At 44.2% G+C, this 26,030-nt stretch overlaps 1 protein-coding gene across 1 annotated transcript in view; it reads left to right on the top strand.

Moving 5' to 3' along the window:
- Positions 1–26,030, top strand: part of SEL1L3 (SEL1L family member 3) — a 519,344-nt gene that overhangs the window by 198,191 nt on the left and 295,123 nt on the right. Inside the window, exons 8-10 of the mRNA XM_086964007.1 lie at positions 2,860–2,992; positions 3,351–3,494; positions 4,717–4,928. Of these exons, the coding sequence (XP_086820133.1) occupies positions 2,860–2,992; positions 3,351–3,494; positions 4,717–4,928 (489 nt within the window). The remainder of the gene's footprint in view (positions 1–2,859; positions 2,993–3,350; positions 3,495–4,716; positions 4,929–26,030) is intronic.

The raw sequence follows: 26,030 nt of genomic DNA on the forward strand, positions 1-26,030 counted from the left end.
TATGATTAAGGAAGGTACGAGCAGATACAGAGGGGAGAGACTAAGTAAATTAGCCATCCGGGGTGGGGGGAGGTGTTTAGCCAGCTCTTACCTCCTTGCTGGAAAATCAGCCAATATGGATTTGGAAAGGTTTGATGCACTCTGGGACAAAATAATGCCACACTCTGCAGGATGTGGTCATATCTTGGAGGAGCTACCCTGCTCCCATTGGTCAGACGTGACCTCCTGCTTGACCCAGAGAACTTGGAATATGTATCTGAGAGGGGCAGAGCCTTCCAGATCTGCTGCTGGAAACTTACTAAAGCAAGAAGTGCCCTGTTGAGAAGTTTTGATGTGCAAAGATTTCTAAGGCCTGTCCTCTGAAGACTGCACCATCTGAAACTACAGCCCTGTGGATTATCTAGCTGGAAAAGAACTAAAGAGTGGACTCCCTGAACCTACACGTTAACAGAGCTCATCTGGAACATCACCAACTAAATCTACACCTTGGAGAACCATTAGTGGATTTTTAAGGGTTTTGTACCAGTGGATTGTGGGAACTTACGTCCTCAACTTTCAAGGACCATCTTGGAGCTACCAGCCCCTTGGAGTGAGTTTGAGACACTATGGGACCCCTTGAGGAACTTCAGGAAGAAGGTCAAGAAGTTTGGAGTACTTTGGAACAACTTTGGAAAAAAGCTCCATAGAGAGACCGACTCAACCTAGCCAGCCAGGCCGCCTGCCTTCAACCGCGAGCCGCCCAAGCCAACCAGGTTCGTCCTGCTAAAAGCTCCATCGCTCCAACTTCCAGAGATTGACCGGGACTAGAAGAAAACTGAAGCCGGGGAACCCTCACCGGATCTGGTAACATGAGGAGCATCAAGAGACCCCACAAGAAAAAGCTCCAGAAAGGTTTCTAAGCCCGCTCGTAGGAAAGGTGACCAGGAGCAACCATGAGAGCCAAGCCTCCTGCCTTCCATCGCATGCCGGCCTGGATTCCTCGGTTGCCCCACTGAAGCAATCTTGAAAAATGTTCCAAGTCCCCTCCAGTAAAGTTACCGGGACCTCGTCACAAGACAAGCCGGTGAACCCTCACTGAATCCGGACTGGCTGGGAGCTTCGAGGGGCCTCGAGGAGAAAAGCTCCAGAAAAGTTTCTAATCATGAAGGTAGAAACTAAAACCGGGACCTGCCGTGAGCTGTAGCCATTCAGGGCTCCATCGCACCCGGCCTGAAACTTTGACTTTGGCCCGGTCTATCGCGAGCAGGTATCACAATATGGTGCTATAATCTTCTAAGTGCTATATTTGATTACATCTTTGAAAATTCATATCTCCGGTTCCCTGCATGAATTTTTGTTGTGTTGGTGTAATTTTAAAGATAAAAATATCTCCTTTGTTTATAAATTGGTGTTGGACTTTTATTATGTGTTGTGTCTTAGTTATGTTCTGAAATGGTGCTTTTAAATGCTTTACATACCTGTCTTTGAAGTTAAGCCTGTCTGCTTGCAGCCACGTTAGCAAGGGTTGAGCATGGGAATAATTTTCCAAGACCTATGCTGAGTTCTACCATGTGTTAGTGGCCTTATTGCCAATGACAGACCTACATTTGCCCCTACCAATAACCCACTTTATAACAATTGTGAATTCTTTTGTAAAGTGTTTGTAAAATAAAGAATAAGCTATTAGGGATGATATGGGGGTGGGTGGTATTTCTTATGTCAGACCTATGGTATTTATTCTAGTTTATTAAATGAGGAGTGGAGACTTACTGATGTAAATTAAGAAATATGTTATGGGTCTATTACTCTGCTTTGATAAAGGTCTGCTATATAGGATCATTTCAATAAAAAGGCCTAAAGTAGCACAGTCCAAAAGATTCTGATCATAGTTTGCAGATGACTCTCAATATTCTGGTAAATACCTTTACATGTGGAGTGTTTTTGGATATCTCAGGGTTGGTATACCTAGAAAAATGTCTTAGTTTCCATTAGCAAGCAGGCTTGTGGGTATTCACAATTGTCTTTCTAGTAGTTTAACTAAAAAGCTGAACAGCTTTGTATTGGTTAGGACAGGAATACATTTGTTTTCAGGGTGGGAAAAGAGAAAACGTGCTTCCTAAATTGAGTGTGCTCAGAAGAAAACCATTTTCCATATGGAGTAATAAGAAAGTTCAACAGTGCAAATCCAGTGACATGTATGACTATTTGGAAATATACAGATGCTACTTTATGAATGTTAAAACATAAGTTTCCCTGGAATTCCAAGTATGTCAACCATTTCCACAAATGTAAGAGTAAGCCTCTGGAAGTAAATTTCTGATTTTCATGGTGAATTGGGCTCTCAAGTAACTCCCGTGTTATCCAGTGACTGACCAATTTAATTTTCAAGCTTATCCCACACAGTTTGTCTTTTCCCCTTTAAGAATCAGAATACGAATAAGAATAATAAGTGTTGTTATTATTCATATAAAAAGGCTTCCCATTCAGACCAAAACATAAAATGCAAATACTGCTGCTTCTGCTACTACTACTATAACAGTACTACTACTAATAATAACAGTATCATCAGCAAGTTTGCCATTCATGATCGTGTCGAAATATTTTTCCAAGGATATGAGTTGAAAATGTTTTCAATCGTAAAGACACTTTATCATTGAACTAATAGTGCAGATAATCCCAAACTTGCACCTGAAAGTTACTTTGTGGTTAGTGAGACTATTTTCTGCTTTACCTTGAATGCTGTTGTTAATTATGCATGATCCGAATGTTGTCTAATTTTATTAACTTCATAAACTTTATATTAGTTCTTCTTTAATATGATGTTAAAATCTCACTTCTTACTACATCACCTCTTCCCATTTGCTTATTTTATTTCCCTAGATTAGTAATCCTCATTTTGGAAGAGAAATTGCTGAGAAGATTACTTTATACTATAAAAGATGCTCCAGTATTCAAGACATTGTATATCTGTATATCAATATTCTGCAACAAGGAAGAACCTCAAAAGCAGAGAGTATGTATTGCATTACGGTTGTTCATTCCCTTTGTGGTGCCCACAAAGGGATAAGGATGATTGTGGCATTGGTGGGGGGGGGGGGCATGGTTTCTATAGAACTGTTGATGTATCACAGAGCATATGAAGTACATAAATTGTCACAAAAGTGCCAGTAGCAAACTAGCTACACTTACTAATGAGGCTTTCTTTTGATAGCCCTGTGATGCATGAGTACATGAAACAGGTATGATAATGGAAGTTTGTTCTCTGTAATAAAGTCTCCCTTGGTTGTTTGGGCGAATGAATGTATTTGACAGTTGATCTCGCTGGATCTGATGGAGCTAATTGACTCTGTGAATGTTCTTTCTCTCAACAGGAACGCTTGACTACTATTCTGAACTGGACCGCCGATATGGAGAAAAGCCTGTGTGTCCTGCCTTTCCTTGGGGAAAACAACTGGCAGAAAAATACAGTAACTTGTTAAACTTTATGCGGGAGATTGATCTGGAAACAGCACTTGGTAAACATGATTCATATTCTCTGCACCTATAAATCCTCACTAATATTCCTGTCCTTGGTGTTCCACAAAGACCTGTCTTCCACCCTCTCCATATATTTATACACCACTCTACAACATTTCTACAAGAAATACCCTCTCCTCTTTATCCTATTGCATCCATGCTTATGACACTCAAAGCATTTTCTGTATTCCTACTTTCTCCATTGACCTTCAGTTGTGGGCCACAGATTGCTATTTGTCAATCCTTCATTAGATGGCTCTTTGATCCTTCATGCTCAGCTCTGCTAAACTAAGACTCTGTATTGTCCCTTCTCCACTGTGCTCTGCAGGCTCTCTGACCCTATCTTCTTCCATCACAACACCAACATGTGCTCCCATTTGACTAGAAGTCTTGGTGCACATTGCAGCTAATTCTTTGCACCTCAGATTCCCCCATCTAAAAGCTGACATAGCAGCCAGATGCCATGTATTTAGCGTCAGGAAATTAAACCCTTCATTTAATCTCACCCACTAGCACTCTTCAATACACTTGTAGCAAACCAAACACTTGGAACAGACACCTGGTTTGCCTTTCACATTACCACTTAGCATCTCAGGATATGGCAATCAGCTTTGCTACCAGAACATTGTTTCACCTATTCAGACACACTCCCCTTCGGATAATCATTGTCTAGATGGATGGATGATGGCTACTAACTAAACCATCTTCAGACTCCTAACTTAATCATCCAAGTTACCCCAGCGCAGTGGGGCTGTCCCACTGCACCCTGGCACAGACCTCCTCTCTGCAGCTGTCAACCCCCTTGCCTCTCCCAAGCCGCCCTTGTGGGAAATACACATTCAGTTTTTTTTGTGTATAGGGGCTACTTGAAAACATAAAGGACTCTTCATGTATATCTCTTATTCTGCCTAATCCAAAGTGAAATTTCCATCACTCCTCTATCATTGATCTCATGCTCTCTCACAACCCTGGCGCCTTCCAGACACATCACTGCATAAAGTGTGTAGGAAAAACCTGAACGGTCCACCAACGATAAAATATATTGCTTTCCTTTACGTTCCCCAAAGAATATTGATTTATATGTATCTGCATGTGCTGATGTGCTAAGTACAACATTTCTGGTGGAAATGGTATGTATTTACTTTATAAATACATAAATAGATAAATATTGTTTTTTTCCAAACCAACAGTGCTTTCTAATTTAATCCTGTTTTGTTTTAGTATCAGAGAATCCCCTGGATATTGCACGAGAAATAGGCGAAAGGATGTTTAAGTATATTACTAAGAAATTATCACGCTCGGATGGTTTGGAGTATTTGAACTCCTCTATTCCTACACTTGTGGAATCCAGCTGCTGTGGATACCATAAAGCTTCGCACTTGCTTGCAGTCATGTATGAAACCGGACTAACCGTGTCTGCAGATTCTTTGCAGGTATTTTATTTTAAATGATCAGATATTGATTTGTTATTTTTTAAATATATTTCAGGCGCAGCTCTACAGTCAGATCAATATTTGCATTGCATTGCACTTCTGATCACAAGTAATGGAACAAATGAAGGTGGGAGTGTGCTGACCAATAGGGACAGCCCATTCCCAATTTTATCTTCGGTAAACATAAACTTGAAATCTCCGATACCATCACCCTTCACAATATTGACATGCTCTTCCTCACAGAGACCTGGTTCAACAATACCTCTCACTCTATTTTTGATCTCCTATCACCCACAGGCTATTCTATATTTAGGAATGACAGAATTGACAAAGTTGGGGGAGGTGTTACAGTCATCTTTAGAAACTCCCTTCAACTTAAGGCTTTTCCTATCAGCTCCTTCCACACTTTTGAATGCCTATCTCTTGAGCTTCAATTACACCACCGCTCACCCCTCAGATTCCATGCTCTCTACCGCCCGCCGTAAAGCGGCTCATCGTTTGTGGAGGAACTCACTGACTTCATCAGCGACCAATACTCGCAAAGTGACAATCAGACCTTCGTGGGTGACTTCAATCTCCACTGAGGCTTACCGCAAGACTCTTCTGCGAACTCGCTGCCCACCTTCCTCTCTGCAAACGATCCTATCCAACACTGCACAGAATCAACACACTCTAAGGGCTCAATCCTGGACCTTGTTATTTCTAAAGCAGGCATGCTGTCTATCACTACCCCTATTCATGTAGACTGGTCTGACTACATCCTCATCCCATTCTCTCTTCACTTATCACACTCTATAACTCTTGGACAACCTAAGAGGGCTACCTCTTGGTTCCGTGATGCTGAAAATATTGACGTTGGTTCCCTCTGTGAATCAGCTTTGTTATCACTTCCAAGGCTAGACCCGAACCTACCTAGATGTTGACAAACTCACCTCCCAATGCCTCACAGTCCTTGCAGTCGAAATCAATAACGTCGCTCCTCTCCAAAGCAAAAAGATAAGGCCCACTCCCTCAGCACCTTGTTTCAACAAATCCCTCTATGAAGAAAAGAAGCACCTAAGATTCCTGGAGAAACAGTGGTGGCAAGCCCCTCCACCAATAATTTGGCCACGCTTCGTTCAGCAAGATCCAAGTACCACAAGCTCATATTCCTTGGGAAAGCGTCGCACTTCAGAACCTTTCTTGACTCAGCCAAAAATAGACCCAAAAAACTATTCGATATCATCAAGAATCCTAACTGCTCTCCCCCAACCTCTAAGTTGGAGGATTCTACAAAGAAAGCAGCGGATTTCGCTACATTCTTTGACGAAAAAGTAAAATCACTGGTGGATCAGGTCGCTCATCCTACCCCTCCAGAGGAGCGCAAATCCTTAGCCATTTGGCAGAAATTTGACCCCATCTTTGAAGATGCCCTCCTCAATTGCATCCTCGAAACAAAGCCCTCCAACCATTCTCTTGACCCCATCCCTAGTGCCATTGCCATTGACTTCTATACCGATTCTCCTTCCTATTGGAACACTCTGGTCAACCTCTCCCTCTGTCAAGGCTCCCTTCCTGTCTCCTTCAAAACTGGGCAGGTCACCCCTCTGCTTAAAAAGCCCACTGCTGATGCGAATTACCTCAACAACTTCCGCCCCATCACTAACCTAACCTTTCTTGCGAAGATCACAGAATGATGTGTAGCGAAACAACTCTCTCGTCATATCAAGGACAATGATCTTCTTGACAATTGTCAGTCCGGCTTCATCCAAAACTGCAGCGCTGAAACAGCCCTGCTGCAAGTGATTGATGACGCGCTGCGGATACTCGATTCGGGGGGGCCTGTCTTCTAATTCTCCTTGACCTTTCTGCAGCCTTTGAGACTGTCAATCACAACACTCTCCTCAACACTCTTCAACAGAGAATGGGCATGGAGGGCACTGTGCCTAAATGGTTTGCTTCGTTCCTCTATGATAGGTCCCAAATTATCAAAACAGCGAACAGTCATTCATGTCCTTTGGCGGTAGGTCAAGGTGTTCCTCAAGGCTCTATACTTGCACCCACATTGTTGAATCTCTATTTAGAACCACTGGGAAATCTCCTAAGTAAATCCAGGATCCACTATCATCTCTATGCAGAGGACACTCAAATCTACCTCAAGGTTGCCTCCACTCACGATCTCGCCATCCTAAGCTCTACTCTCGACTCCATTCAAAACTGGATGTCTACTCATCAACTGATTCTGAATCCCTTCAAAAATTGAATTCCTCCTCCTCTCCTCCTCACTTTCTCCTCCCCCTTTTCAATCATGGATGGATCAAATGAATCTACTTGACAATAAACCCATTATTGTCGACAGCGAAAAATCCCTTGGTGTCATACTCGACAAAAAACACAATCTAATTCTCCCACATCAATTCCATTGCAAAGTCTGATCGATACCAGCTGCGCCTTCTTTGGGGAATTCGTTGCTTCTTCCCGGAGCAAGACCTTAAAACCCTGGACCAATCACTGGTCCTCTCTAGACTGGACTACTGCAATTCTCTTCTTACTGGCCTCCCCAAATTCCACCTGTCCCCCCTTAAATCTGTTCTCCATTCAGCAGCTCATTTCATTTATAGGGCCAAAAGAAGCGACCACATCACACCCATGTTATCCACCCTCCGCTGGCTGCCCATCGAGGCTAGAGCTATCTACAAGACTGCCTGTATCACCCACGAAGCCTTGCACTCCTCCTCTCCTCGCTACCTGGCGAATAAACTGAAACTCTCTGGAGGCTCTAGACCATCACGTAATGCAAAAAATGTCCCGCTTGAACCTCCCACTTTCAAGAAGGAAAGATCGATGGCAACGCAGTGAGAATCTGGAACTCCCTTCCGCCTCAGCTCCAGACCACCACCTCCTCCCAGGCCTTCAAAACTGACCTCAAAGTTCTCCTCCTCCAAAGACACTTCCAAATTTAATTCACCCCTTCTCTATTATCTGAAGGACGACCTTCCATTATAGAAAATTCTATTCTCCATGACTATGGAAGTGCCTTCACAGTGTGTTCTTGTGGTTGGAGTGTTTGCCATTTATTGCAGTATTATCCTTCTACCTGTGTGTGGTACTCTTTTGTAACATGCACACGTCACTTTTCTTTTGTAACCCCCTGTTTGCTACCTCTTACATTTTGTTTGCTTTAGATACTTGCACAAGTGCAACCATTGCCTACGTAACGTTCTTGTGCTTGAGTGTCTGCCATTTATTGCAGTATTATACCTCTACTGGTACTTTGTACGCTTTTGTAACTTGCACACATGCCACTTTTTCTGCCTGTATTTGTACCGTTTGCTACCTCTTGTATTTGTTTGCTCACAATTGACACTTTTGCTTCATGCAACTTAACGTTTGCTTCTGTAATTTGTTCACTTGTAATTTTCTCCTCATGTATCATTACTGTTCCTATTGTGAAGCGCTCTGACACCTTCGGGTAAAGTCTGCGCCATATAAAAACGCATAAATAAATACTAAAGGAAATTCCTTTAGAATTCACCTCCGGAAAAGTTGCCCATCAAGTGTTATATGGCCTCAGCCCTCACAATACATTTAGGGAGTTAGGCAAGGCTTGCTCTACCGAACAGCCTCTTGGAGAAGAGCTAATCTACCCCTGACTTGTTAGATTTTTGAATAATTAAAATTCAATTGTACTGATTGGCTTTGCATTGCATTGCTACTCAACTGCCAAGGACTGAGTGGATAATGGGGCCATTGCCGACTTTGGAGCTGGGGAACCAGGTTCAAGTCTCGGCATCGGCTCAACATCCTGTGATTCTGGGCAAATCACTTAATCTTCCTGTACCTACCCAAAATGAATGTGTCCTTGTGTAATGTAACTGGTGCTCATGTAAAGCGCTCCAATATCTTTGGGTCGAGTTCGCGCTACAAAAAACTGAAAAAATTACCAAAGGGACCTACAGCCTGATTCATCAAAGACCCGTTTTGCGAGTCTATAATAGCGATTCATAAGGAATCGCTATTATAGACTCACAAAACGGGATTCATGTAGAAATCGCAAAAAGAAATGCGATTCCTACACATTCCTTATTTGCGATTAGCAAATTGCTAATCCCAAATAAGGAATAACTCCCCATTCATTCCTATGGGCCAAAAGGCCCATAGGAATGAATGGGGAGTATTCCTTATTTGCGATTAGCAATTAGCTAATCGCAAATAAGATAGCGATTTAAAGGGTGCCAGGGGTGTCCAAAGGACACCCTGTAGCACCCCTTAAATGCAAATTGAAACAAGTGGTGCGCATGCAACTTAGAAAAATGCTTTTAAAGGCATTTTTCTAAGTTTTCGCTATTTACCACGAGGTTTGACCTCGCGGTAAATAGCGGGCCGAAATTGCGAATTCGCAATTTTTAAATGGATGATGAATTGCATTTAAGGAATCTCAAATAGAGATTCCTTAAATGTAATTACTCGCAAAATTGCGAAATCGCTATTACCGATTTTTGCATTTGGGATGATGAATCCCAAATGCAAAAATAGCGCACGCAAAGGGCCAGATTCTCAGAATCTGGCCCTTTACGAGCCGATTTGGGCTTGATGAATCAGGCTGCTAATGTTACAGGGTCATTACTGTGTGACTTTAATGTAGTACCCATTGCATCTTTGACATCAGCTACTTGAAAGAAGAAGCCTTACGTACACCCTAGTAATGCTTCAACAGTAACTATTCAATTAAGTAGTAGGATCCTAAATTTTCCATCTTCTGTGACCTCTGGCCTTCTTTCAACTTCCATAGATTTTTATCCATCCTGCCTCACTGAAAATAAGACACTTACAGGCACCACCTTAGCTACAAAACATGAAAAATGTGAAAAAGCATACTTTCCATCTACTGTGACCTCCAGCCTTCCCCACATATATGTAATGAACTTCCATAAATGTGGACCCATCCTACCTCACTAAGGCCCGATGTAGGTAATACAGAAATACTGATTCCTAAATACCGAATTTTACTGATTCGGTATTTAGAAATCGGTATTTCAGATGTAGGTAAGAATTCTTAATATTCGGTATTACCGAATCGGTAATTGAGATTCGGTAATAACGAATACCTACCCATTCATTCCTATGGGCTTGGAAGCCCATAGGAATGAATGTGAAGACATTCAGTATTACCGATTCGGTAATACCGGGAGGAATTCCAAGGGTGTCAGGGTGTCCAAAGGACACCCTCTTGCACCCCTGAAATGTGCATGTGTTCCTTAAATGCAAGGCCAATAAGTAATCGGTATTAAGGAATCGGTATTTACCGATTCCTTATTACCGATTCCTTCCCTACATCCCACATGGCTAAATACTAGTCGGTAGAGGTGAAATTTAACAAATGTCACCATTACCGACCGGTATTTGCCCACCTGCATCTGGCCCTTAATCTAATACTCAAGGGGGTAGTATGCCCCTACTTCCAGACTCCACCTTTGCTGCAAAACATGAAAAATGTGAAGAAGCATCCATTTGGTGGCTTCTACTGAAATAAATCTCTGTAATGAAAGAAGGGCTAGATTATATTAAAAATTGACATCCTCTCTAACTGACCTAATTGTAAGATTCACAACACTGAATAATTGTCAAGTATAGTCTTCTCCGTAACCCTAAAGTTTATTTACCCATATGTAGTCCTTCTAGAGCTATACCTTAGTGCTAGCATCTTTCCTAGAGTGACAATAGAAAGGGATTTAACACAGAGGGCTTACCACCCCTATGTTTGAATGGCAGCTTCCAACTGTGTAACCTAGGACCTTCAGAGACTCTGGATGAATGGGCACACGGAAGTATGCACCTTTTAAGTCCAGAGTTACAAGAAAATCCCCCTTGGAGCTCAGAGGAATTACATTCTGGGGCAATATAATTTTGAATCTCAGGTACTACATAGACTTTTTTTTGGATCCAAAACAAGGCAGAAGGCACCATCTGACCTAAGCACCATTTGGACTTGGCCCTCTCGGCAAGGTCACCTCTAAACTTTTTGCCTTCACCCCTTCTGTTTTCTTAACCCATTTGTGTTGGCCTTTAGGGCGCTGTGCACTTTACCTCTACTAACCAGTGCTAAAGTGGTTATGCCCTCTCCCTAAAACATGGTAAATTTGGCTTACACCCAATTGGCACATCTAGTTTATTTATAAGTCCCTAGTAAAGTGGTTCAACCTGTACTCAGAGTCTGTAAATTAAATGCTTCTAATGGAGCTGCAGCCCTTGTTGTGCCACCCACTTAATTAGCCTTTTAAAACATATCTCAGGCCTACTTTTGCAGCCTGTGTGCAGTTTTAAGTTGCCAATTGGACCCAGCAAAATAAACATTTTTCCAGGCCCAAACCTCCCTTTGTAATGCATATAAATCACCCCTAGGGAAGGCCCTAATCAGCCAGTTGGGCAGGATGCAATGTATTTAAAAAGTTGGACATGCACTTTTAAGTTTTACATGTGCTGGTAGTGAAACACTCCTAAATTTGTTTTTCACTACTGCGAGGCCTACCACTCCCTTAGGACAACATTAGGTTACCTTATTTTTTTTCTTTTTTGTTATAAATTTGTTTATTTGCATTTTTTTCACATATCAGATTACATAATTTGCTTGGCGCCAGTGAATGGCATGCATTGCAGTTATAACGTTACAACAAACTTAACGATTAAAACATAGGACAGCATTACAGATATAATTACTTAGAAGCATCAACACGTAATTACCTTAACAGTGCATGCTTGCCTTATTATAGAGCTCTTATATTCTACTGCTTTGACTCTCCGATCCCTGTTCTATTTGCACCTCTCATTGCACAAAGCACACGGTGTGAAGCTAGGTGTGTACTGCTGTTATATCGGGGCTCGGTGCATTTTCCTCCTCAGATGATTTGTGCGTATCCAATCTAGTATTGGCCCCCAGATTGCTTTTGGCCAAGAGGCTGTGGGCATTAATTCCCAAAGTATTGAGAGCTGGGTCTGACAGTAAATGACCTTCTGCAACCATTTCCTAACCGACTGGGCATTCGGTTTCCCCCAATGCATAGCCACTCTGAGCTTTGCGAATAGCAGCAGCATGGCATGCAATTTCCTTGTGCCCGCTGGGGTCTCTTTCCCATAGGCTAATGTTCCTACCAGTGGGGTGGGTTCAGTTGGTGTCCTCAGAACCTCCCTGATCATATTGAATATGCCTACCCAGTATTTCCCTATGGGAGGGCAATTCCAAGCCAGGTGTAAGAATGATGCTGGTGTAGCCCTACACCTCCAGTAGCCCGCATCGGGCCTTAGTCCCACACGATGTAACTGGGTTGGGGTTCAATAAAATCTATGCAGAAATTTGAAATTGATTAGTCTTAGCTTATAATTAGGAGACAGCATCCATACCTGGCTGCAGCAGAACTTCCACTACTCTCGGATGAGTAGTGGAAGCTCTCTCGGAGTGGGGGGTTAATTTCAGTGTTCCAGTCTTGTAATGCTTTAGGTATTGTCACCGGAAAAGTATTCTGCATGCTGTTGTATAATCATGGGATGAACCTGCGCAGCGACGGACCTGACACTATATGTTCAAGTACGTGCAGTGTGGGCGGGGGGATGGGGAATGTGGTGTGCACCTGTCGGCATGTCGCCCGTATCCAATAATATAAGACCAGCTCTGAAAAAGAGACCAAGCACCTGCCTGTTCTGTTGGAGGCGGGCGAACGGTGTTCTGGGATATGAATCAGCAAATGTATTCATACCTAGTCCTTGCAATAGGATTACATTCCCTTTGTTTTCCAGTGGGTGTATGTGAGGGTCCAGTGGCATGAAGGGAGCATATAGGACCTCTAACATGGCTCTATTCCTCAGGCCTTCCCATCCACATCGCAGTGTCTCTACTGTATCAATTTCGTTTCATGGGCATTTGTATGGCTGATATAGTGCAACTTGGAGTGGGGTTGTCGCAGCCTTGTCCGTCTCCACCGCAACATCTGGCTGGAACGGGATGGGGTGAATCCAGTAATGTAGGCACTGGGCTTGTGCGCAATATGCATATATGGGGATGTCAGGCGCACCCATCCACCTTGCGACAGGGGAAGTATCAGAAGTTCCCATGATACACAGGGTTGTTTCCCTGCTGACACCAAAGATACCAACAAGGAGCACAGTGTTTTGAAGAAGGCCTGTGTGAGTGGGAGGTTTATGAACAAATATAGTAATTTAGGCAGAATAATCATTTTACCTATTGCATTTCGTCCTGCTATGGGCAGTGGTAACCTAGACAAAGTCTCTACCTTGCACTCCAACCATGTCACCACCATGCCATAATTCATATCCCACAGTTCTTGTGTATTTTGGCTCAGTCAGATTCCCAAGTAGCGTACACGACCATCCGCCCATTTAAGAGGGTACTCCAGCTGGCAGAACATTGTGTCTGCCATTTGCGTGAACCGGACCAATTTTGCCCAATTTATCTGCACACCAGACAGCCCCCTGAATTTTAGGATTTCCTGCAGCACTGGGTGCAAGTTCTGCATATAGCGATATGATGAGCCCTGTAGTAGTGAACCCAAGTTCCCTGGCTGCATGGTGCTGCCAAAATCTTGCCGCCAGTGGCTCCATAGCAATGGCAAATAGCAGGGGAGATAGGGGACATCCCTGCCTTTGCCGCGGGTAATTGGTAGCTGCAGGGAGATTAGACCATTTAATCTAGGCTGGTGGTAGGAGATGTATACAGCAAATGTATCTGGTTTATATAGGTCGGGCTGGATTCCAGTACTGCTTATATGGAGATGAGATATTGCCACTTCAATGAATCAAAGGCCTTGATAGCATCTAGAAGCGCTGCCAGGGCATGCAAGTGAGGGTCTAAATAATGCAACACCGGGAAGAAGATGCGTAAGTTGTGTGTCGTAGATCTGCCCTGAATGAAGCCGGACTGGTCAGACCAAGCGATTAGGGGAAGCAGGGGCTGCATTCTATTTGTGAGTAATTAGCATAATTTTCTGTATTAGTATTTATCAAGGAGAGGGGGTAATACGAGTCCCTCTCAGTGGGCGGTTTCCCTGGTTTGAGTAATGAAATTATGATTGCTTTCTGCATTGTTGGGGGAAAGATCCCAGTTTCATGTGCCTCACCATACACTGCCAGGAGTTCGGGAGCTAGCAGGTCTGCATAACTGTTGTAAAAGGCAGCCGAAAGGCCCTCTGAGCCCGGGGCTTTGTCTGAGTGGAGGCCTTTTATTACTTGTCTAATATCTTCTACAGTGTAGGGTTCATCTAAATAGGCCCTATGCCAACTACCCAGCCACAGCAGCTCTAGGGAATCTAAATAGGCCAGCAGCTCAGCAGACATGGTGCAAGGAGTGGAAGTGTATAGTGTGGTGTAGAATTTTGTGAATTGAGTGCTTCCTGGGGTCTCCTGACTGCTTTACGATTGTCATCTAGGATCTCTAAAATGAACATGGCATTATTAGGTTGTGTAGCGTGTGTGCCAAGGTTCTGCATGGCCTGTCTGCTTTTTGGTACCGCCTGGCCCGAACATATTTTCCCATAAATTTCACCTCCCTCCCTCCCTCAGTGCCTCCACTTCGTATTCTGAGATTTGTTCCCTTATTGCTCCCAGTAGATTAGCATCTTCAGTACTATACTACTGTAGTTCCAGGTCTCTGATGTTGGTTTCTAATTTTCCGAGGAATTGCCTAATAGATTTCCGCACCCCTGCTTGTCTGGGAATGCATTTCCCTCAGATAACTGCCTTAAAGGCTTCCCAGAAAGTAGCCTGCATTTGTACCGTACCTGTGTTGGTAGCAAAATATTCTTCTATATCTCTTTTGATTTCTTCCCAAAAGGGCATGTGGGGAAGCCTCCAGCAAGTTACTCTTTGCGGGCCCTCAGGTATTGTCAGCTGTAATCGGACAGGAGCGAGGTCTGACAGAGTCCTGGCTTGGTGTTCGATATCAGTTGTCCAGGCTGATATATTTGGTAACACTAGCCAGTAATCAAATTCGTGACCAGGCATTATGGTGAACTGTGATGCAGGTACCCTCAGTCATGTCAGGGTGCCATTGCCGCTAAATGCCTGTCAGTTTGCCCTCTGCTATGATAGTGTTGAGTGCTGTGTTAGATCTCAGATGTAATTTTGGGGACCCTCCCTTCCTGTCCATGTCATCATCAACCAATGCATTGAAGTTACCACCCCAAATAATAGTGTAATTCCCCACTGTGTTTTTTTTGCCCATACGGTATGGAAAAAATCAAGCATGTCGATGTTCGCCCCATACATTGCCGCCAAGGTTACCTTCAATGTTCCCAACTTGCCGCCTAGTATCACAAATCTCCCTTCCGGATGAACATGCACCGTGGTTTCTGATCAGGCCAATCCACATCTAATCAATAGGGACACCCCTCTGGCGAAGTTAGAATAGATGGAGGAGTAAATGGAACCCCATTGATTATTGTTTAGCTTTGCATGTGAGGTGCTATTTAAGTGTGTTTCCTTAATGAAGCATATGTCAATATTGTGTCTGGCTCAGTAGGAGAGCACAAGTCTGGTCTTGAGGTGATTGTTTAGCCCCCTAATGTTCCATGTAAGAAGGTTGTAGGATGTCATATCGAGATGACTTTGATGTCTATGGGCCAGATGTAGGTAGGCATTTACCGGTCGGTAACGGCCGAATTCGGCCGTTACCGACCGGTAAATGCAATTTGAGATGTAGGGCCCTGTATTTTACAGAATCAGTAACTTTACCGATCGGTAAATTTACCGATTCTGTAAAATACCGAATCAGTATTTTTTCCGATTCGGTAAAATTGATATGTAGGTGGGACTCTTCTGAGTCCCACAAGCATTACAGAATCGGTATTTTACCATCAAATACTATTTGATGGTAAAATACCGATTCTGGTGTGCATGCACATGTGTGCATGCACACCTGTGCCATATGACAGGCAGACCTGCCCTTAGGGCAGGTATGCCTGCCACATGGCCCCGAACCTTTTTTGGGGGTGCTAGAGGGTGTCAAAGTGACACCCCCTGCACCCTTGTCAGAATCGGTATTTACCGATTCGGTAAATACCGACCGGTAATGCCCCATTCATTCCTATGGGCTTCAAAGCCCATAGGAATGAATGGGGCATTACCAGTCGGTATTTACCGAATCGGTAAATACAGATATTTACCGATTCGGTAAAAGGAACATCTGGATGTTCCTACATATCCACCCCTCAGATTTACCGATTTTTAATTACCGAATCGGTAAAATTCGGTAATTAAAAATCGGTAAATCTCATTTACCTACATCTGGCCCTAAGTGTTGAGATCTTTGTTTCCCTGGGCTGCTAAGGTATAGATGTGTACTTGTATGCGCAGTCAGCAAATGGTACTGTGGGAGTAGATTCTGAGTAAGGCACTTTGGTGGTACAAACATGTTGTTTCTTGCTATCGACTGATAAGGTGTTTTGCTGTCCCGACTACCTAAATGAACAATCCCATCCCTCCCACCACCCGCACCAACCCCCAAACAGGTTGAGCCCAAAATCCCTCCCCAACAATCAAACTCAATATTGTGTCCCAGACAGCTGTTTTGGGACAACTGGTGAGAGTTCTCCCAGGGGGCATGACTACACTGGCGTACAGCCCTGCCTTACAGCGGGGTGGCCGCCCAGTGTATGAGAGCTTAACTAACCATAAAATTAGGGACAGTCTCTCAGCCTATAACCACATGAGTCCGGCATCTGAGGGGCCACCGGCTGTCGACTTCACTGCTCGTTTCTGGCCACCTATATGCTTGGCAAATGTTATGGCCGATTTAGCATCCGTAAAGTGGTGCCCTGATCCCTTGTGGGCTACCATCAATTTGTCTGGGTATAGCAGTGCATGCGATATGTCAACTTGCCTCAGAATGCTTTTAAATGGCACACATTTCCATCTAGATGCTTGGACCGCAGGAGTTAAGTCCAGATATAGGGGGATGTTGTTGCCCTTATAGTTGATGCTCCCTCTTTCCCTAGCCAGGTGTAGAATGGTGTCCTGGTCACGATAGTTTAATAAATGAGGTAGGATTGGTCTCGGGGTAGATCTGACCGGGGGGTCTGGGCCCCAGTGCTCTATGGGCCTTCTCAACTATAAACGTCACTGAGAGCTCAGCACCAAATAGGTCGCGCAGTAGATCTTCCACAAACAATTCCATCTTGGAACTCACTGTAGTTTCTAGAATGCCAGTTATTCGGAGATTGTTTCTTCGTGACCTGGCTTCCAAATTGTCATTCTTGTCCCTGATGATGTTGAGTAGTTTGTCCATATGGAGAGTTGCTCCTTGGTTTCGATTTCTTGTGCGGTTGTCTAGCTGATCTAACCGGGTCTCGTGAGTGTCCACCTGCTGCTTGACCTGGCCTAGCTGAGAGATGGGTAGGTCCAGCTATTATCAAGTTTGTTTAGGCTAGATTTCATATCTGGTAGCAGGGAGCAAAGATCATCTCCACTCGTTTCAACTCCATCTTGTGTGCTCAGCTCTGGGTCAGTGTCTGCCTCGGTGTCCATTTGGCGAGTGAGTCTTTTATTTTCGAATGGGAGCTTCGTCTGTTTGGTATTGTGTTTCCCCATAGCGCCTCCAGCGCCTAACGGGGGTCCGATTGCGTGGGAAGGATTGTCAGCCCACTTTTAGGTATTCTTGGGGGGGGAACCTTGTACACCAAATTTTGCGGTAGCTTTCAGGGCTATCTCCGTCACTGTGCGTAACTTATGGTAGTGCTGAATGCGCAATTTGACTTCCCCCCGCGTGGTCGAGTAGCATTGCCCACACAATCCCCGATCTTTTTTTTATGGGCCAGGCCACGCCCACTCCGGTGGAATCGTTTATACAATGAAGGGCTTCAGTAGGGACCCAGACCAGAAAAACAATGATCTCATGTCCTGGAGTCTTATCCAGGCGGTCTGGGTCGCAGCTTCAGCCGTAGGCCCTCCTGCAGTACAATTTTACCAATGCGTGTTTTGGGACCTTTGGGCGGCAGCACCTAGTCTCTAATTCCTTAGGGACTATAGAGTCGGAATCCCAGTCTCCGTTTGGCCTCTAGCTGCGGCCCCTTTGTGTGTTGTTTAAGGGGTAGGTTGAGTGCACAGGATCAAAGCAGCACTGCGCCAAAGCTTCCCCTAGACACAGCTCTGGATTTCAAATGTTCTTAGCCTGGCCACAGCAACAGCAACAGCCTCCGTATCCACACGTGGCCCTCGCAGCCTGAGCCGGGTCTCAGCGGCACAGGTCCGACGATGCTCCGCGCCCACAGCTGCAACTCACGTCGGAGCCTACCAGGCCCCGCACAGGCCGTCCTCAGTGGCGCCCATGGGTGCCCATCTGTGCCTTTACGGTATGCAAGTGTTCAGTGCACAGGGGGCCACAGCTCACCTTGGGATTCACAGGCCTTGCACTAACTCCTGTGTATGTATCACAGCCATGTCCGATTTCTGCTGCCACAATATGCATTGATCATGGGTGAGTAGTATTCTTCAAGCTGGCGACCCCCAGGATCTGACCCACGGATCCTCGGTGCAGATCCAGGCCGGGCAAATTCAGCGTCAGATACAACCCTCTGGCAGATTATGCATTTTCTCCTCGCTTCTGTGTGCATACTTCTTTACCACATCTGGCATGGCACCCAAGCAAGCCAGCCCTCTCAGGCCGCGCCACAGGGCCCGGACCGCCGCACCGGCTCTCAGATGTTCTCGCCTGTAACTTCAAGACCCGCAAGCTCTCTAGCCGGTAGGATGATTCAGGATTGTATGGTGGCCGGCAGAGCCCTCTCAATGAGCGGCCATCTTGCTGCTCGGCAAGCCCTGCCCCCCTTAGTTTACCTTATTTAATTTATTAAGTTCTAACATTTGATTGGGAATAGGTAGAAAGATCATGGTTGGACTCAAGTGAATGGTAATTTAAAAACCTCTTCAATGGTAAAGGTGAACTTCAGATTATAATTCTGAAAATGCCACTATTAGAAAGTTATTGTAAGAAGAAAGGCCAGCAAGGGATTTTATTCAGAACTTATTTGTCAGCGTTATTAGGACCTGTTGTAAAAATCAGGGTTCCTAGAATTGTTCTCAATCAATCGCTGTAATAAATCAATAACTTCAGTCAAACAAATTAAATAAATACAGTGTTACCACACTAACACAGTAAATAAATACAAAAAAACAGGATTTTATATTGTCTGAAGATTATTATTTGTTTTCAAGACAGAGAAAATTTATAAAAAAGAAGAAAACATTTTCATAAAAAAGGGTACATAAACAGATATCGGTTAGATAATCAAGGTATAGGTTATCTCATCCTTTGGTATATCTAAACAAAAAGAGTCCAGACTGCTAATACAAAATAACACAATGATTTCAACTAAAATCAGCAGAAAATCAAAGATGGTACAATGGATCACGTGCAGAGTTGGACAAAGTAGTCGACGTTTCGGTCTTTTCGGGAATTTATCATAAGACCATCATCAGGACAAAAGAGATTCTACATACAGTGGATGACCCTTTTTACTTAAGTAGAGGTAGGTCCTCTCTTTATTCAAATGAAACACAGCAATTCCAGTAAATTTTGGTGTTGAGCGGCAAAAGTAATTAATCCTTTTATGCCAAAGTTACTCGTGTCTTTAGCTGAGGTGATTTTGAGTATTCAAAAATATCCACAAGATAGTTGATCAATAACAGGACGACCGTCAGATTTTAGCGGCAGTGAAAGAGGAAAACATCCGTCAAAGGTGCGCCGGACCACAAACAAATTGGGTTTAGATTAAGTTGGTACGCAGCAAATTGTGGGATTCTAGAAAGTTGGAGAGCACAATGTGTGCATGCTTCTCCAAGATCTTAGCAAAAGCAGGCAGGAGAGAGATGGGCCTGTAGTTGGCAAAAGCCTCAGGATCTAAACCAGGCTTCTTAAGTAGAGGAATGATCATCGCCTGCTTCCAGGCCTGCGGGACCACCCCCACACTCAAGGAAAGATTCAGAATGGGATTCACCAAAGGATAAATGACTTCCGCCACTTTTGCCAAACATTTGGCAGGGCACGGGTCAAGAGGCGATCCAGATTTAAGTTTGGCCATAAGTTCCATTGACAAGGAAACTGAGAGTGGCGGAAAATCTGCCAAAACCGGATGCCACTGGAGTCAGGCTATCCTGGCTGATGAAGGGTGAAACCCTAAAACAGGTCCTAGGATGCTTGTTTCCAGTCCAGGGAAGACCTGGCCTGGCAGTTTGGAATGGACTGTTCATATTGGGTGCAGGGTCTAGACTGATTTGCATATGGCTGGATTCAAACTGGAATGGCATGGGGAGCAAAAAAAAAGATGGTTTTGGCCCAGATCTCTGTACTTGGGTGAAAGTATGACATTGTTCTGCATTCTGTCCATCAAATGTTCTTTTTACCATTAGAATTTTGCCATTTTCCTGCTCTAAACTTTCTGAGGGCTTCTAGGATTTTCCACCTGACTAGGCCTGTTAATTGCTCCCAATAAAGAATGCAAATTGGGCCCAGACTCTGACCCATAGGTCCTGGAAATAGCTGGGAGAGTGCCATCCTGCCAGGATGGGAGGGGTGGAGCTATTTCCTGCCCCACTTACATTTCAAAGGCTGCCACTAACAAACAACCTGACAGCAAGTCTATTGTCACCGCAGACCCCCTTGAGCCTGGGCAGGGAGGAAGAAAATTTCAGAACTAACTATGGGTATAAAACTCCAATAGTTTCTTCCACTTTAAAGATGGCACCAGTTACAAAAAAAAGGACCCTCAGACCCACTCTTTAGTACATTCCTGGACCGGTGAAAACCCCCCGAAGGACTGCCTTATACTTCAGAGAGCTGCCCCAGTTGCTTGAGACCTGCTGTGTATCTCAAAGGACTGCCCTGCTGACACCAGAGGACTGCCCTGCTGCTTGAAACCAGCCTTGTACCCTGAGAGGATTGCCATGCTGCTTGAGGCTTCCAATGCTGCGTTATTCCAAGACTACAGGAGTGACTGCAAGGGATAGTTGGATTGACTCCTGTTCTGAGCTACCAGCACATAAAAAGCTCTGACAACATTGAATCGGTGCTTGAAGTGCATCCTACCCTCCAAGTGATGCCTGCCCATCCTGGTGCTAAAGGTGCCCAAGCAGCAAAAAAAACAATCTTGGGACCTCGAAAATGTTCGATCTAATAGTGCTCTGAGAACCAACAGGAGACAGGAACATACCTGCTCGCCGATCCGCCCAAGGTGCATTGTCGATCGACCAGACTTAGTTGTAGCTTACGCTACATTCTTCTGTGCAGAAGCTAATCCTGCTCAAGAGCTTGTCTTCTGAAAGGTATCCGGCCTCCTGTAGCGCTTGTGAATTTCACCTTCTCATACATTTTTCTCTGAAATTTCTTCTAAGTCTGAAAGTAAGCAGCAACCACGCCCAATTCAAATTGTGTATCTGCAACAGGTTTTTGTCAGGGCAGGATATTTTTCATCTATGATTTTTCCTGGAAAAAATTCCAATTGTGCATGCGAAGTATTTGAACATATATTTGCACTCAAATTCAAATTCAAATTCAAATCTTTTATTCGTTTAACCATTTTGTTAAACATAAAAAGTACATCACATATAGACATTGCATCATAAAATCACAGTTACTATTAATACACCTAAAAATGTAAAAATTAGAGAGATACATTGTCCAAGAAAGCACAATTTTAAAATATTTACAACGATAATACAGATGTCCATGTAATCAAAAGAGATTCGTTTCCAACGTTTTACGAATGGTTATACATGATTTCAGGAAGAGAGCTAGGCTTTTTGCCACATACTGTGAATCAAGATGTTGCAGAGCTAAAAAAGCTGGGCGACAGGTCCTCAACCCCATTTGACGCAGCAATGGTAAAACCCAGCGCTTGCGTATTTCTGCATAGTAATGACAGAACAGTACTACATGCATAGTTGATTGGGAGGAGACTTTGTCGCAAGGACATTTATCAAGGTCACGGGACCAATTTAGGATTCTAGGAAAAGTAACTAGTCTAAAAAAGAGGTTAAAGCGTAACCTAGTTAATAGGTTTTTTTCGTAGTTAGAAACATGGTACGATAAATATGGCTGAGTTCCTAGAGACACCTGAACCATCAAAATATTTACATTTGATTGCTTGGATATTTCATTACACAAACGAAGTTCCCTTAAGTGGGTGAGACAATGATGCTTCAAGGTTTTTCTACTCATCTCAGTGATGGATGAAGGCTCGATGGTGTACTGCAAGAGGTCAAGATCCTTCAGGAATTTGACTACATAGTTCAACCATGGGATGTTTTTCCAGGCCGACATCTCAAGACATTCTAAGATAAGTGCACGGGTAAGGTGACACTGTGGCTTTGTCCAAATGCGATGCCATAAGAGCACTGGTTGGCATTTTATGTAGTCTGTTAAGTAATCGATTCCAAGTTCTATGTGGCAGCCATATGTAGGGGCGCTCCGTGGAAGGGCCAAAAGGTACCTTAAAAAGCCATTCTGAATTTTTTGCAGTTCATCAGTGTTTGCATATCCCCATACCCCGGCTCCGTATGTAGCAATGCTCAAGCATTTAGCTTGGTGGATTTTAAGCAGTACTGAGGGAGATGGCTTACCCATTTTTCAGGAAAAAGACACGAGGGCAGAAGTTGCTCGTTGGTAGAGCAATCTCCTGGTGACCATCGCCCTTTTCCAAGTCAGCTTGTCATCTACTAGGATGCCCAGGTAGGGGTATTCCCTAACACGTTCCAGTTTTGATTGCTCGATACAGAGATGTTTAGAGCTTTTTATCTTGGGCCCAGATTGCATGACGAAGGTCTTGGTCTTATTGACCTTTAGCCCAAGTGAAAGCATGAAATTGCAATATTTATCAAGCTGCTTCTGGAGTTGTACTAAGGTCCTGGCGAGAAGTATGGAGTCATCAGCGTAAAGAAGTGCTGGAATTGGACGACTATTGATAGTGGGTAGGTCCTGGCACCCCTCTAGCATGGCTACTTCCAAGCCATTAGTGTATAGATTAAATAGGAGGGGGGCGAGGACACAACCCTGCCTTACTCCGCGGTTTACTGGAAAAGAGGGCGTTAACTCCCCAGCCGTACCAAATCTTACGCGGGCCGAGGCGTTAGTATAAAGCTCTCGCAGGAATCTGATAAGGGGTGGGTCAACGCCCAGCTTGTCCAAGATGGACCACAGCGTGGCATGGCTTACACAATCGAACGCCGCACTAAGGTCGACGTAGACCATAAATAAATTGCCCCCTTTTACTCCAACATACTTCCCAATTAGAAGTGAAAGGTTTAAAGCCTGTTCAACAGTGCCCAACCCCTCCCGGAATCCGTACTGCAGGTCCGTTATGATGTTCTTTTCTGCCGCCCAATCCTGTAGACGATCCAGGATTAGGCGACCCGCAACCTTACCCAACGAGTCCAGGAGGGAGATAGGCCTGTAGCAGGCAGGGTTATTTCTCTCACCTTTTTTAAAAATTGGGAGGAGTATGGAGGTGGACCAAGAGTCCAGTAGACCGTCTTTTAACGCTGCAGCAATTAGTTGGGTTATTAGTGGGGACCATAAATCTATATTTAGAAGGAAAATATCTAACGGTGCACCATCGGGACCAGGGGCCTTTCCACATTTAGAGGTTGATAGTGCTCTTTTAACCTCTCCAAGGGAGAAGTTCAAATAAATTGGGTACACCCCTTTAACATGGGTCCCAAGCACTGGGTTGGAAGTTACAGCACGATCCGTTGGGGCGTCGCTAAAGATTTTGGAAAAGTGTGCCACCCATTCGTCTGAGGGTACGGCGACATCCAAGTGCTGATGCGAATTACCCTCACTTAGGAAGGGAGATTTTACTATTTTCCAAAATAGGGAGCTGTCATTACTGATACAACTCTCGTGTAGTTGAGCCCAAAGGTCATTTTTATGGTCTCTCTTACAGCTTAGTTGGGCCTGCTTGTAATTAGATCTTAACAGAGCTATTTTTGTTTGGTCTCTTACTGGGTTGTGAAGCTCCTTTTTTAGGGCATTTAAAGCTTTTCGACATGCCGTATTAAACCAGCCTGGTTCAGTGTGACAGCCTAATTTGCGGGTGCGTGAAAGGACCTTCTGTATAACTTTCAGAATTTCTCCAAAACTAGAAATGATATCCGATGGGGAGGATGACTCGTTCAAACATATGTTTATCCAGGGTAGAGCTTTAGAGATCACTGAACCAGATGTTTCTAGTGGGTCTATCCTTGACCATTTCACTGAATAGCCGTTAGTTTTTGCCATGGACAATGATTTTTGAGTTAGTAAGCTATTTTTTATAGGGTTTGACGCCCTCATAGGCAGCTTTAGCTCTATTGTAGTGGGAAAATGATCACCTGAAATTTCTGTTCCTGTATTAAACTTAATAACATTACCCTTTAAAGAACTTGAACAAAGTATAAAATCTATGGTGCTAAAACAACCCCTGCCGTGAAAAGTAGACCTAAATTCCACAGGAGGGTCGGTGAGTTCATTGGCATATATCAGTTCCAGTGACATTAAAATAACATAACATCTGTCAACGTCGTGGATATTTGGCGTTTCTTGTGAGTGTCTCTAGTATAGGCGTAATGCCGGGCGTGTCTCTCTAGTCCGGTGTCTTCTGTAAGACACTGGAAAGTCACAAGAAACGCCCAATTTCCACGACGTTGACAGACTGCAGTATACTTCCAATGCCCTGAGGAAGCCCCAGGCTGGATGGCCATGTAAGGGGTGAAACACGTGTTGGCTGTTCACTTTGCTCACCCACTCTGGCGAACAAGTGCAAATATATGTTCAAATACTTTGCCTGCACAATTGGAATTTTTTCCAGGAAAAATCATAGATGAAAAATATCCTGCCCTGACAAAAACCTGTTGCTTCATACTTACCTTGGGGGGGGGGGGGTCAGGGGTTGCACCACCAGTCTAGGGCAAGAGAAAAAGAGTACACTACATGCTCATTCTTTGGCGATGAAGGGATTGGGAGCTTTCACCCCATCACTTCCTAAAACAACTTGTGTATCTGAACTGCGCTCCATCACACTCAGCCATAACTTTCGACTTTGCCCCAGTCTCGTGTGATGTCCGTGGTTGGCTCTTTGATGTTTTAGGTGCTAGTTTTACTAAGACATGCTCGCCAGAATGATGATCACCTTGGGGATTTGAGAAAAATGTTCTTTACACTTGCCTCTCATAGCTCATAATTCGGTAGATCATCTGGAGCAATTTATTGAGAAAACAATTCATCAGGAAGAAGGTTCCTCTGGTGAAAAGCTAACATCTCTCTAATATGCTTGAGACGCTCCTGTAGTTGAGCCCCCTGAACATAGTTTCATCTGGAGGGAGACTCCGAATCCCCCTTATCAACATGTAATGTGTTTAAGCGCTTGCCATTCAACTGAGATAGAGCAGAGCTGACTGCATCATCTATCATGCTCTGTAATTCGGACCTAGAGACTGTCAACATCTCCTCTTTCTGCAGCTGAGGCTGCCTCAAGGTGCTCGGCACAGGCTTCATTGTGGAATAGAAGATGCACTGGAAGCAGCAATGTCCTGTATTTATGGGTGCTAAGCAACCTCAATCTCGCTGCTAACAATATTAGGACAGGTTTAAACTCCAGTACTCACGTGCCATGAAGCGTACAGGACTGGCCCGGCACAACTACCATGGTGTACCTAGTCCTCAGGCCAGGCACTCAGCTCGAGTCTCCCTCTTGAAATCAGGTTCCCTTCCCCGCCTATGGCATCTGAATGGAGAGAAGGTAGAGACCCAATTGCATGTCATCTCCTTTAAATGTCGGCGTATACGCGATCAGGTGAGCAGGAAGCGCGTATTGCATTTACTTTCATTTTCACACACGCTTGTGTATGCGATCCTTTTCAGAGGTGGGATGGCTACAAAAGTAAAACTATGACATGGAGGGGCAAACGTGGGGTAACACTTGCATTATGCAGGGCTGTGAAAATACTAGATTGAAGTAGCAAGCGGCAAAGAAGTGCATTTCACTCATATTTGCTATGAATTTAAGAAAGCATTGTTTTCTCCACATAAGGCACACAAGTACTGAGCATGATGATAGCGCAGTTCCATGCCCTGACTGCAGGCTTACA

This window comes from Lissotriton vulgaris, chromosome 3_2, assembly GCF_964263255.1.
Source record: "Lissotriton vulgaris chromosome 3_2, aLisVul1.2, whole genome shotgun sequence".
Taxonomy (NCBI): domain Eukaryota; kingdom Metazoa; phylum Chordata; class Amphibia; order Caudata; family Salamandridae; genus Lissotriton; species Lissotriton vulgaris.